Below are 14,199 nucleotides of genomic sequence, written 5' to 3'. Positions count from 1 at the left end.
CAAAATAACTGGGACCTTGAAAGCCAAATCTGTTGAATGCACATTCTTTGGGTTTTGTGGGTATTCTACACTGACTTGTGATTTTAGAATTTTAAATATTCTATAAATTTTATCCTTCTGATTATAAGGGTTAATTATTATTAATGCATTTTTACCTATTTCTTTAACTGAAATAAAATATATCCTTTTCTATCCTGTCCTTCAGTCAGAAGATTAAAAAGTAATTATTTGTGCCTCTTCTGCTGTAAACCACATTAAAGTCAAATACTGAACATAAGTACAGAATCGTTTAATCATTAGTCCACTAAGTCTATGAATCTTTTCTAAAATGTAACTGAGGTACAATGAGGTACAAATAATGCCTGACAGGTGTATACTATTCCTATAGAAGAAAAATGTCAATGTTTGGTAAGCTCTAACACATCTTAGAGAATTTTTTAAATTTTTAAAAATTATATTATTTAGACAGAATTAGAGGTTGAGTACATTTGGGTGCTATATAAGCTATTAAATAAAATTTTACAACTAAAAAAGTAACTGCTACTAGGCACTGAGAAGAATTGGAGAGGAAATTAACATGGGATCTCTGCAGAAATAGTGTAGTGAACTAGGTAACCTTCTCTTCCCTATAAGCAGGGAAATGAAAGCATGATTGATGCAGGAGTTAAATAAAAATAAGTTTAAATACACAAGAGTTTTTGTTGAATATAGCAAGAAGTTCACTTATATTAGCTTTTCTCCACGAGTATTTTATGATAATATCTGTATCAGTGGATTTATAAAATGTAAGTATGAAAATCTATAGCTTCATATTTAGTACATGGGAAAAGCTAGTATAATTATGTGAAAAGTTAACTGATTTTTTAAAAGCCAAACCACTCTTTATTTGATTTCAGAGTGAACTTAAACATTCAAAAACATCTGTTTTTCCAGGGACGGTAGAAAACAGTCATAAATAAAATCACAGCTAGGAAATTTGGGGTAATTCTTATCTAACTAAGCTCTGCAATCCAAAGCAAGAATTTAATATTTTCCTTTTTCTGGCCCACTTTTTGGCAGTTTATAATACTCTTGAGTGTCAGTGCTAATGTTTTCAAAAACTTGATTCATTCACATCCTGCTGAGGACTCTCCAGCACTTTCTGTATTTTTCCACCAGATAGAGTTTACTGTAAGGGCAACTATGTATTGAGTAAGGGTTAGATCTGAAGAGGAGACCTAGCAGTACGGATTGGTCTGACTAGCTTCAGAGACTGTTCACCTTATCCATGTTAAAGCCGGACTCTCTTTATTGTCTTTATTTAATATAGGGCAATGTGGGTGTTAACAAGAAAATAGAATGGAGCACTGGGTGTTATACACGAACAATGAGTCATGGAACACTACATCAAAAACTAATGATGTAATATATGGTGATTAGCATAACATAATAAAGTTAAAATTTTTAAAAAAGAATATAGAAAGAACAGTCTCTACAGAAATAGAGTTCAGAATTAAAGGAAGAGAGAAAGATAGAAAAATGTAAGGTGTCCATAAGGAAAACTTTAAAATAACCCAATAACCCTCTTACCAACTTGGCAACATACATCCTAGTGTGTGTGTGTGTGTGTGTGTGTGTGTGTGTGTGTGTAGAATAGTAGCAGTAAATCTTTGGCGTGACATGTAGTGGACACTAAGATTTAAGAGTGACAAATCTAGATACTCTTCATTTTGACCCTTTGATTATCTGGATGAAATAAAATAATACATGTGAAAGCACTTTGTAAACTGTAGCGTTCCCTATGTGTAGCATTATCATTATATAACATTTTGACAGTCAGGGGAGCTGACCACTGTGGGAATGAGTGTCTTCCGGGTAGATTGTGTCATTAAACAGTTTCACTAGAATAAATGAATGAGAATTGAACAATCTTCTGTGTACAACAAAACACAACCGATTTATGGAAATGAATATAAAAATGTTATCTGTTTACCTTGAGGGAAGGAATCTTATTAATTTTTTTCATAGCAGTGCATTGACAAAGGAAGTCTCAGCATTAAGCAACTCTATCTCTTCATTATTAATGTAACTGAGAGTCTTGCCTCTCATTTCATTGCACAGCCCAGCACCTGGGGTTGAGAAGTTCACTGCACAAGCCTAAACCTTCCCTTCTATTAGTCTTTATCTTCTCTCAGAGTTGATTCCAATGTCAGGGATTCCCTTCATGTTCTGCTTGACAAATTACTGACCCCTCTTTGCAAAATGAATTAAATGTGAGCCTGTTTTCTAAAAACAAGAGCAGTTTTATGACCACAGAGTCCCCCTAAGTCAAAAGCTTTGATAAGATGGTAACTAAATGAGCATTTTGCTTTTCCTGTGTAGACAAGAAAGAGTACCACATCTGACAGCCCTGGTTACAGTTGAGGAAACAGCCTGTCTTTATGGGTGGGTGGACCTCTGCACAGATCATTTCCAAGAGATTACTTGTTGCATAATCCAATGGCCAGTGCCCTTGTTGACATCTTTGCCACAGAGACAGCATGTGTACTGCCAAACGAAAGGATCCAGTCCCCCAGCTTTGCTCTGTGAAGAGTGTGACAGTGAGTAAAGCATGAATATATGGGCCCTCAACATCTCACTCCAGCTCACTCTTTTTCCAACTCTGTGAGACAAAGCACACTCGTATGCCCCACGTACAGGCCTATGGTGTATGTAGTTCTATGCCATCACAGAATGCGTCGAGGAATATTCTAGAACCTTTTGTTCCCCTTAACTTCCTCTTCAACTGTTATATGGAAATCAGTATCTCCAATGCTCTAAATAAATTGAACTACTACACCTCTACTCTTTATATCCAGCTTTCATGAGCTAACATGTTCATAGGGGTGCCTGACTCTTTTTTTAAATAAGATTTTATTTATTAGAGAGAGAGAGAGAACGAGCAGGGATGTAGGGGCAGAGGAAGAGGGAGAACAGACTACCTGCTGAGCGGTGAGCAGGGAGGCCAACGTGGGGCTCGATCCCAGGACCCTGGGATCATAACCTGAGCCAAAGGCAGACAGACGCTTAACCAACTGAGCCACCCAGGTGCCCTGAGCATGTGACTCTTGATATCAGGGTTATGAGTTCAAACCCCGTGTTGGGCATGGAGCCTACTTAAAAAAAAATAAACATAAAAAATAAAATGTTAATAAATCCCAGTGAAGATTTCTATAGAGATATTTAGAAGTCAACTCTTGGGAACAAAATGTAACTTGTCTTAGATGTTCCACAGGCAGATGTATCATCAATTTTGGAGGGAGTCTTTTGGAACTACAGTGTAAAAAAACAAAACAAAAACCAAAGAACTTGTAATCCTAGTTTATAACGTACCTTTAAAAAGGCAAGGACCAATTTCCTTCTCACTTAAAAAAAACGAAAGAAAGAAAGAAAATGACACCCTCCAGGGGATGTATATTTTGAAGATGTATCTTAAGGATTAAGATTTGACCTTGAGATGTTTTTGCTCAAAAATGATGGCTTACTTTTTAAATGCATGTTTCTCAGGTAATGTAAAACTTCTATAGGTGTAACATTTGATATACTCAGTCCTCAAGTAAACACCCAGTCATTCCACAAATGTCATGTCCCCAGGCTATACCAGGAACCATGCCTTACAGGAAGTAGCCCTAGCTGCCTCACCCTAGCTGCACTCTCCCTTTTTTTTTTTGCATCATTTTCATCCTTCACCTTCAGTCCTCTCTTCTCAACTTTGTCAGTCTCCTGTAGTCTGGCAAAAGACTCTGGGTTCACTTTGCTCTTTGTCTTGATTTTCAGAATGGCTGAGAAACTTAGGTGGCTTTGAAAGCAGTTGGTTGACAGGTTGAGTGAAGAGAAGTGAGACGCACATTAGATCATTTCATTGGTGACGGCGGAAAGTTCTGGTAGGTTAGTGATGGCAGGCCAGTGTGGCCGTGCTAACCCTCCCTGCCTCTAGGTCACAATGTGGTTCTTCCTAGATTGGAGGGCATATAACCTTAGAGCTAGACAGCCCTTCAAGACCATCTATTCCATCTCCCTCATTTCTGAGGCACAAAAACTGACCTGCACAAGGGATAAAGAAAATATCCTGCTCCATATCCCTGGTCTAAGGCAGTTTTTTACTGTTTATGTTACCTTCTTTCATACCTTTCTTTTTAATGCAGATAAAGTGTGTGTGTGTGTGCATGTGTGTGTGTGTGTGTGTGTGGTGTATGGATAAGGACTAGGAAAATGAAAGATATTACGATTAGAATAGCAGCATTCAACTATAGTAAAAGCATTTGTTTGAAAGTTACTTATAAGATTCTCTACACACACACACGCACACACACACACTGGATTCAGTAGGGATTACCTCTCTTTGTTGTCATCTAGATTTATCATTTTAAAATTCCTTAGGTTTTTCAGAGTTTCCACAACAACAAACATCTTTTACTTTTTAAAAAAATGAATGTGGAATGAACACGAAAGTCCTCTGTCTCACATACCCTGCCAGGTTTATGCGACCCTTCATGAACACAGAGCTCCCTGGGTCCACCCTCTGAGCTGGTAGGCGCAGTCTGACAGCTGGAGGCAGGTCCCTACTCAGTGGCCTGGGATCAAGCACTGAGGTCAGTAGGAAGGCCTCATCACTGGCAGTCCCATCTCCCCATTGCTGGAACATCCCTTGAATCATCAGACCCCCCACCCCAGACATGGAAGTCCCAATGTCAGCCACTCAGAGAGTCCGCTGTCTACCCCTAAGGGTGAATGATCCTTGTGAAAAACCTGCAACACCCCATCTCTCTACACTGCTCTCTCCACTGAATGTCCTTGATGAGTTCCCTGACCCTGCCTTCTCACATCTCTAGATGGCCTGATGTCCATCCTTCAGGACCAAGAGCCATCTGAAAAAATTCTGTGCCCTTTGTTAACCCCTCCCACCCCCAGCTTCTGACAACCACTGATCACTCCTTCATTTCTGTAATTTTGTCTTTGCCAGAATGTCATATAAATGGAATTACTGAGTGTGTAGCCTTTGGCTTCTTTCATTTAGATAATGCATTTGAGACTCATCTATAAAGTTGAGTGGTGAAAGAACCTTAGCCTAGGGGCACCAGGGTGGCTCAGTCTGTTAAGCATCTATCTTTGGCTTGGGTCATGATCCCAGGGTCCTGGGATAGAACCCCACATTGGGCTCCCTGCTCGGCAGGGAGCCTGCTTCTCCCTCTTCTCCCCGCTTGTTCTATCTCAAATAAATAAAATCTGATTTTGTTAGGAAGATTATAAATATACACTTTTGGGAGGAAAGAGTCTCTTCTACTACCACAAATCTTGACCTAAAATGCTGGAGGAGGTACAACAAGCACATCCTTTCCAATGCATGTGCATAACTGAACCAAGAAGACAGTAAGTGAAATCTCTCAGGGACCAAGAATGAAGAAACCAGAGTGATAAGGAAGTGCTAAAGTTGCCACTGCCCTGAAGTGTTGCTAAAAAAGGAACATGGAGCCACTTGGGGGTCAGGACACAATGCTTTGGGCCTAAGAAAGGCACCGCATAGGAATCAAGATTCCTCACATAGTCAAGACACTCAAAGCACTTCACCTCGGTAACGGGCTGGCTGAAAAAAAATCTGCTTCCAGCAAAAAGAGACTGGCAAGGACAACTGTGTTGGCTTTGGCTCTGGATGGGGCTGAAAAAGTCCCCTGAAAATTCTATAATTTTAGGTTTAAATTTACATAACTCACATGGTTGCAGAAGCCAACAGAAAGAACTTAGAGCACCTAGCTGTTAAGAGAACCCCAGGACTCCTGACAGAAGCAAAAGAAAATCCCTATGGGGAAAGATATTCTCAACCCAGGCCAGTCAGAATTCCCACACATTAACATTAGCCAAGCATGAGCTCACAATCCAGAATTGTAAAACATTCGAGAAAAAGTCACTGTGAGTGAGGGTCAGTTGCAAAAGCGACAACAAAATTGGCCTCCTCCCTCACCCAGAATTTTCAGATATTGGAAATTATGAGACATAGAGCATAACTATATTTAAAATGTTGTAAAGAAAGAAAAGATCAAATCTAAAACTTGAACAAGAAACCATCAAATTGGACATACAAACTTGTCAAAGACTTAAAAAGAACTTATGAAAACAAAATGAATGGGGAAAAAAGCATAGTAATGCAGCTGATTAGAGAATTAGTTGAACTGGAAGATAGCTCTGAAGTAATTACTCAGAATGGGGACCACAGGGGGCAACAGATGGAAAAGACGAAAGAACGAGTAAAGACGTGGAAAATTTAATAAGATGGCATTATGTTGTGGTTACAAAATGAGAGAAGAGAGAGAATGGGGATAGGCGGTATTCGAAAAGTAATGGCTGAGATTTTTCCCCAAATTGTTGAAAGACATGAAGCCTCACATTCAGGAAACACTGAATACCAAGTAAGTTAAATGAAAAGAACACCTTGGGGCACCTGGGTGGCTCAGTCAGTAGGCGTCTGCCTTTGGCTCAGGTCATGATCCCAGGGTCCTGGGACCAAGCCCTGCATCGGGCTCTCTGCTCGGCAGAAAGCCTTCTTCTCCCTCTCCCACTCCCCCTGCTTGTGTTCCCCGTCTTGCTGTGTCTCTCTCTGTCAAATAAATAAATTTAAAAAATTAAAAAAAAAGAACACCTTACATTACAATTGTAAAAGGAGAAAGAGAAGAGCTAACAGCGGCAACAACAGAAGCCTGTGAAATAGTATCTTCAGAGTTAAGGGAAAGTGCTTTGAACCTACAATTCTATCCCCAGCCAAACTGTTACCCTGTATGAAAACAAAATGGAGAGAATTTGCCACTATGTTCTTTTGTCATGGAGAGAACTTCTGAAGTTTGTATTTCAGATACAAAAAAAACTAAGGAGAGAAGGAACATCTGAAACATGAGAAGAAAGGTGATGAAATAAATAGTAAACATGGGTAAATCTAAATAATAATAATTACAGCGGCATTTAATATGTGTGTTTTTAAGAAGCACAGAAAATAGGGGCGCCTGGGTGGCTCAGTTGGTTAAGTGTCTGACTCTAGATTTCAGCTCAGGTCATGATCTCAGGGTTGTGAGATCGAGCCCCACGTCGGGCTCTGCTCTGAGCATGGAGCCTGCTTAAGATTCCCTCTCTCCCTCTCCCGCTGCCCCTCCCTCCTCTAAAAATAAATTAATTAAATAAATAAAAAGCACAGAAAATAGGAATAAAATATGAGACAATACTGTCTGAGAGATGGGACTAGTGTCATCAGAAGTGTTCTAATGTTCTTGTATTGTTCAGCGGGAAGGTAAAGCTACAGTTTAAACTTTAAGCAGTTAAAGTGAAATGTTAAAAAGTTAAGGAGCCATCCGCTAGGAGAACTGAGGGTGAAGGTATAAAGTGTGGAAGTTTCTTCTGATATCCTTGACGGTAAAACAAACAAACAAACAAAACCCTAAACAAAACCAACTGACCCCAAAAGAGGACACACCTGGTTGTAGGTTGAGAGGTTCTGTGGTGTTCTTGGTCACATATTTATTACGTTTCTGAAGGGCAGTGGAGACTTTGGTGGGGAACACAGCATGACCCCTATACAGACAGGTGAGCCAAAGGAATTCATTACTATTCCACCAAGAAGCTCCATAAGAGGGATTAACTAAGACACAGGAGGATGGAATTAAAATCAGGAAAGCATTTTACAAGCATTCTGACCTAGATGGGCTAAACCTGGGGGAGCTTCCTTTCTCTTGCCTCATTACTGGAGTAGAGTTGCCTCTCCTTGCTGGGGCGTTCATTTCATTTCCCGTTACTCCCAACGTCTCGCTCAAAGCACTGAGACTTACAAGTGTAGCATATTGAAGTAGACTACAGCTTCTTCACCTCACTTATGTATTCTGTATTCATTTTTCTTTCAATTCTTTCATCATCCTATTGAGTGTTTTTTAACTAAGTATGGCTCAGATGAACTGACCAATTCTTGTGAAGTCATACACAGGACAGTCTATCCAGTGTGACCCCAAATTTTTAGAGGAACTTAAAAAGTGTGGCATTACCACAATAGGAAGAATATGTGAAGGAACTTACCACACTGCTCTTGCAGAGAAAGAAGGCATCTAGGTTCCAGACTGACCATTTGATGGTGGTGTGCTACCATCCAGCCAGGCTGTTGACCGGTTATATCTTGGAAAGATGAAGTTTCTCTAAGAACCTAGTTGTTCTGTCACTGTCATCATGTTACAGGTCTTGGGAGAGCTCTAATGCTTGTTGTCCTAACATTAATTGAAGGTGGCATGAGATATAAAGATGCAGGAAAGTTTAGAAGATGAAAGTGGAGTAGAGCTTTTTTTTTTCTTAAGATTTTATTTATTTGACTGCTCCCTCTGCTTGTGCTCTCTCTCTGTGTCAAATAAATAAAGAGACACAGCGAGAGAGGGAACACAAGCAGGGGGAGTGAGAGAGGGAGAAGCAGGCTTCCTGCAGAGCAGGGAGCCTGATGTGGGGCTCGATCCCAGGACCCCGGGATCATGACCTGAGCCGAAGGTAGATGCTTAACGACTGAGCCACCCAGGCGCCCCTGGAGTAGAGCTTTTAAAAGCAAGCAGCTCTTGTCCTAAAATCCAGCTGCACTTCATCTTTACCAGTAGTCATAGAAACTGCTCTTACAGTCAATAAAACTGGGCTGCCTGATGCTATTGTCTCGGAAATGGAGCTTAAGACGGGACCCGGTTTATCATACATATTAGCCAACACATAGGCTTGGCGAATGGGAAGTCTAATGAAGCTTTCATAGGAGTATTGATAAGCAGTTCTATCAGGCCTCAAGCTTGGCAGAATTGCAGCCTCTGTGTTTGGATTATCATCAGGCTGTTTGGAAACTTAGCAAAAGATGCTTGCTGTTCAGCATTTAAAACGTGCTTATCATTTTTATCAATTGACCTTTCCAGGAAGCGTTCAGTATTGAGTTATAAGTCTTCTTCAAATCTATTCACATGCCAGAATCTTAGCAATATATAAAAAATATAAAAAGATTGGGTGCCGAAATACCCAGCCACAATACTTGTATGTTTTTAATATCATACAGAATTAAAAATCAGGAACTGTGAAAAACAGTCTAGATCTTCTATGGTTTATCCCTTCAGTCATTTCAAACATTGATAGTAGGACCTGTATGGCTATTTGTCTGCTACTTTATGTTTATACCTCTCGCATTTAAAACAGGTTTGTGTAACCACTGATTTTGTTGGCTTTTGGCCAAGTCTGATAATGATTTTTTAATGTCTTTCTATAAATCTCATTTTGTGCTATTATGAAAACCTCCATTGTGAAAATCACAAACCTCTGGTTGAAAAGTTCATGTAAAATCCACATTGTAACAGAAGCACATACCTTTAACGTCTCCAGACAAAAACATCTTAAAGTTAATTGAATGTTTGCACTTTGGGGTGCAAGTTAAAAGAGAGGGTGGAAAAATGTGGGAGTGAGCCATTAAGTACTTTTAGCAAAATGTCGTGTAGGATGTACTGAATGTGCCTGTTAGTAAATATTTGTTTTTAAGATAGACTTGCTTTGTTCTTGTAGCTCAAATAATTCTTAATCATAAAATTTCTGAAAATTTGTAATTTTTTCCTATTTTTATTGGAAGCTGTTTGCCAGCCATTGTTGATAGAAGCGTGAATTTTTTCCTTCTCTCCCAATCTTTCTTGCAAAAAGAGAAGTTAGTTTCTCCAATGAATTGAGTAGGTGTCTGATATTTTGTTTTCCTGTTGATCTGTGTAACTTAATATTTGTATACTTGATAATTTGTCATATAATTGATAAGGTGGTACTGTGTATCAGTGTTCAATCTTATATTTATAATTTCTGGAATGTATGATTCTAGTTCTTTGGGAAAAATAATTTGTAAATGTCCGTCAGCTTGTAAAAACTTAGTGTAGGAATTTAAACATTTAAATAAATACTGAAATGGAAAAAAAGAAAGAAAGAAAAAGTTAAGAGTAATCATTAAACAGATGGAAATAGAATTTATAACTTCTAAAACAGAAGATGGAAATGTTCGATTTTAAAATTCAATTTAAAAGAAGGCAGGAAAAGAGAAAAAAAAAATGGACAAAATAGAATGCAGTATTAAAATGTTAGCAGTAAATCCAAACATACCAGTAATCACAATATGTAAGTGAACTAAATTTTCTCCTTGGGTAACTATTAAATCCAGCTATATAATATTTGTGAGAGAGACCTTAAAATTATGGATATGAAACATTAAAAGTAAGAGGATGACAAAGGTATGCCAGGCAAGTACCAAGCAAAAGAAGGCTGATGTCATTAAATTAATATGAGGGAAAAAAATGAATTTTAGCCCAAAAGCCTTATTGAAAATAAAGAAGGTTGCTACAGAGAGATTGAAGACTAAATTTATCGGGAAAAGATAAAAGTGCTAAACTGTTACACATTGAATTACCCGGCTTTAGAATATATAAAACAAAAATTAACGAGTTACAAGGGAAGATTCTTAAATAGATCATCACTATTGTATGATGTATTTCAGTCTCATGAGAGACTGAAAACAACCACAATCATCCTAGCATTCTGATAAAATGCACTTATGCTTTGGGATAAAATGCCCATATAAGACATCCTGGAAGTGTCCTATCTCAAACAACTCGGATGAACTCAAAAAGTGGTTCTGGTAATGACAGACCCTGCTGTTGAAAATGTGGACAGTTGGAATAAAAGTGGTTCTTGAAATGCAAGTGAAGAAATAGACTTTCTAAATTAAAATTGTGTAATAATGAAAATATTTTTATCTATATCCTGAATATCACAAGCATTTGATTGTTTCATCACCATTAAAGTTTGACATTAGTCATTTGGAGGGAGGAGAAATGAGATTGTCTTATATTGGCTAATTCCTTATATTTAGTTGGAATGTGATCAGCAACTATACAGCGTGTGATTTGTGGCTCCTTGGAGCCGGAGGGACTGCGGACATAGGGTGGTTCATCGCTCTTGTACAGAATCAAGCCGATAACTCAGCTGTAGCCTCAGTCTGGCGCTGGTGTTGTTTCATCAGAGCTGTGTCAAACTGATACCAATGATCGTGTTCACCGTGATTACATATAAACTGTACATTCAATAGAAGTGCAGTTTTTACCATGAAGTCTACCTATCTCGAACTTTGCATTTGGTATTTTAAAAGATGTTAATGAAAAGTTTATAATAATGGGAGTCTTAGGAAGAGGCAGCAATAATTTGGATGGCCCTGGCCCCTCTTAAAGGAAAGAAGGAAAAAAAAAAAAACTATAGAGAATTTTGAGAATGCCTCCTTTTCCTATGCACAAATTTGTCTTTGCCTGGCAGAGACATTTAAAACCAATCCACTGATCAGTTTAAAAAAACAAAAAAACAGCCACTACGACAGCCAAATACCGAACCCATCTATGAGACCTTCACATATGAAGACCTAGAGAGGCCTCATAGGTGGGGTCTTCAGAGTAGTATTTTTCTTTGCTCCTTCCCTGTTTCTTCCTCTATCCAAATTCATTACCTCCTTTCCTCTTCCTCATTCCCAGTCCTCCCCTGTGCCATAACAATTTTAAATCAATGCTGAAGAGCTGCTTGAGTACGGGAAGCGGGTGAATTGTTGGTTATTGAGGAAAATTCATTGGCTGTGTGTTTAGTAGCTTCAAGACTTTGAAAAAATACTCATCAGCAGATACAACTTGCCTTCACACTCTCTAGCTCTCTCTGAGAGTCGGTGTCCTTACTGCGCTTGTTGCAGAAACTCAGGAATCCATGGGTTGCCTTTAGAAATTATCTAAGAGGATAACAAATGCAAACCACTTTAGAGTCAAGTAATTCTAGATGGGTTTAAATGCTAAAAAATTGCTTTAATTTAGCAATTAAACCTGCTAATTGAGCAGTCCACGCCTTTCTCCGACTCCCGACTCCCGCTTAGCTTGCACTGCTATTAGATGGAGACAGAGTTCCCTTGTCAGACTAAATAAATATGAGCGTTGTGTGGGAAGTGCCTAGGAAGGTGCCTTACACGTGTTTGATGACCCACAAATGGCAGCCATTATCAGGAATACTTCTATTATCATGTTTGTGTTAGTTATCTGGGTTTAATTGTGCTGAGCAATGAAATAGAGATTCTACAGGAAGTAAGGCTGGGCTGGACTGTGTGGTCTGGTATGCATTTGAAAGTTGTACCCCATGGGAGATTTGACCTCTCTGCTTTTTTGGTAATCTTGAGACACATATTTTCTATCTATTGTTTCAATGGTCATCTTGAATTAATTCAGCCCCATATGGGTTATACACATTCCCTTTGTTAACCTGCATGTTAATAGCATGATTGCTGATATTTGACGGTGTACTTATGCCAATAATTTTATATTCAATGTAAGAAAATGTAAATTCTTAGAGGAAAAGTAACTTCAGTAACTAGAGAACGTAATAGTAGTTTTATTTTAATTCTCCTAGTTATTTTGTATTAATTTTCTTATAAATGTATCCAGATGTGTATGCAATAGGTAGATTCTATGAACAAATTCTGGTAACTATTTGATCATTTATCTCCTGAAATTTTCGCTACCTCGGGACCTTGTTCTATCCTGAAAGTATCAACCTTTTGCTTATAGTAGAAATATTTTCAATCAATGAGATGAGGATATCAAGAGTATAAAAGCTAGTTTAGATTAACAGATGCCCCAAGAACCAAAGTGAATTCTGCTTCTGTTTATTTTCAGCAGGTAATTTAACTCGGTTTTGGCCAAGAATAAATAGGTCCAGAAAAATTAGGTGAGCTTTATGTCTTATTCAGTGGATTTTCTTGTTTGGTCTGATTTCTCTTTTTTGCTTGTGTTTTCAGGCTCAGCTATGTGAATTATGCAGAGGATCTGGCCTCCAAGCTCCTACAATGTTCCCCAAAGAACAGACTATCAGCACAGGCTGCCTTGAGCCATGAGTATTTTAGTGACCTGCCCCCACGGCTATGGGAACTGACCGATAGTGAGTATGACAGATCTGAGACATCCAATCAAAGCAGCCATATCATTTTAGCGTCTGTGTGTAACGTACTTGTAGGAGGAGTCATATGTTTTTATATGTGCATATGTAAGATTGTGTATGATTGCATATGCATTACATGTACACATATATATGTGCGTGTATCTGTAGATGGGGGTGGGGGGAGACCCAGTGAGAGAGAGAGAGAATGAGGAAAAAGGAGTCATGTGTGTATATATTTAGTGGAATCCTGCCATCCAGTTGCTAGCTTACCAGGCAGAAAAAGAAAATGGATTCCTTTTTTGCTATCTCTGCTCTGCAGTCTGCAACTGCATGTCTTTGTATTTGATTATGTTTGTGTCCAGAAGAATGATCTGAGCAGTCATAAAGGAAAAGGAAAATATGATTTACATATTTAGTGCTTTATGCATGCAGTACTTTTTAACTGGCTGCAGTACACAGAGAAGAAATGATTCATTTTTGTTTGATTCTCAGAGACCATCTTGGTTGTAACAATAATGTTAAAAAGGGCTGCTATGCAGTGAGCTGACAAGCAGAGTTGGCAATTGGCTAATGCACTGAATTGACATGTAAGAACCGAAGACTTGTAATTCATTTCAACTACAAATGCTCTTGGTATTCATACAGACAGCGCTTCTCTGGATCTTTTAAAACAAAACACATTCCTGGGTGGGTTTTTGTTTTGTTTTTACAAAAGCGTTCATATTTACACAGCCTTTTTCAATTATATTTTAAATATTTGGGAGATTTATGGCTGGGAGGATCTCATCTTTCTTCCAAAGTGTGAAACAGAATTCTTGTGAAATTTTGCAAGACACTTGCAGTAAGAACATTTTGGTTCAATGGTGATGCGTTCTTTCCAAATGCCAATTTGAAATATTCCTTCTCATACTCTTTTCTAACTACCTTAAAAATTAATATACTGCCTACATGCATAGGTATTTATAATATATTTATTAATCCTTGGGTACACATTTACCGTAGACATACAGAAAGTTATTTCTTTAATCTCTTGGACTTTAGGCTTTCCCCCCATTGTAGTATTAGATTCTCCTTGACAACAGGACCCCTTTATTTTGTAGCTGAGTCCCAAGTAACAACTCCTCTTGCATATTTCTACCCTAAATCTTTTTTGATATCCTACATTTAATTTGAATTTTTTTTATTCTAAACTGTCTATAGATATAT

At 38.4% G+C, this 14,199-nt stretch overlaps 1 protein-coding gene across 6 annotated transcripts in view; it reads left to right on the top strand.

Moving 5' to 3' along the window:
- The window catches only part of CDK14 (cyclin dependent kinase 14), a 550,615-nt gene that overhangs the window by 450,423 nt on the left and 85,993 nt on the right, over nt 1-14,199 (top strand). For all 6 annotated transcript variants that reach the window (XM_054505309.2, XM_054505308.2, XM_064575299.1 and 3 more), the window contains one exon: nt 12,854-12,993. In XM_054505309.2, coding sequence (XP_054361284.1) covers nt 12,854-12,993 — 140 coding nt within the window. The remainder of the gene's footprint in view (nt 1-12,853; nt 12,994-14,199) is intronic.

The sequence above is a fragment of the Mirounga angustirostris genome, unplaced genomic scaffold (assembly GCF_029215605.1).
Source record: "Mirounga angustirostris isolate CCGP_5_RB_7025 unplaced genomic scaffold, mMirAng1.0.hap1 SCAF_12, whole genome shotgun sequence".
Classification (NCBI taxonomy): Eukaryota; Metazoa; Chordata; class Mammalia; order Carnivora; family Phocidae; genus Mirounga; species Mirounga angustirostris.
The sequence above is the reverse complement of the archived record's forward strand: the minus strand, read 5'-3'. Positions and strand labels throughout refer to the sequence as shown.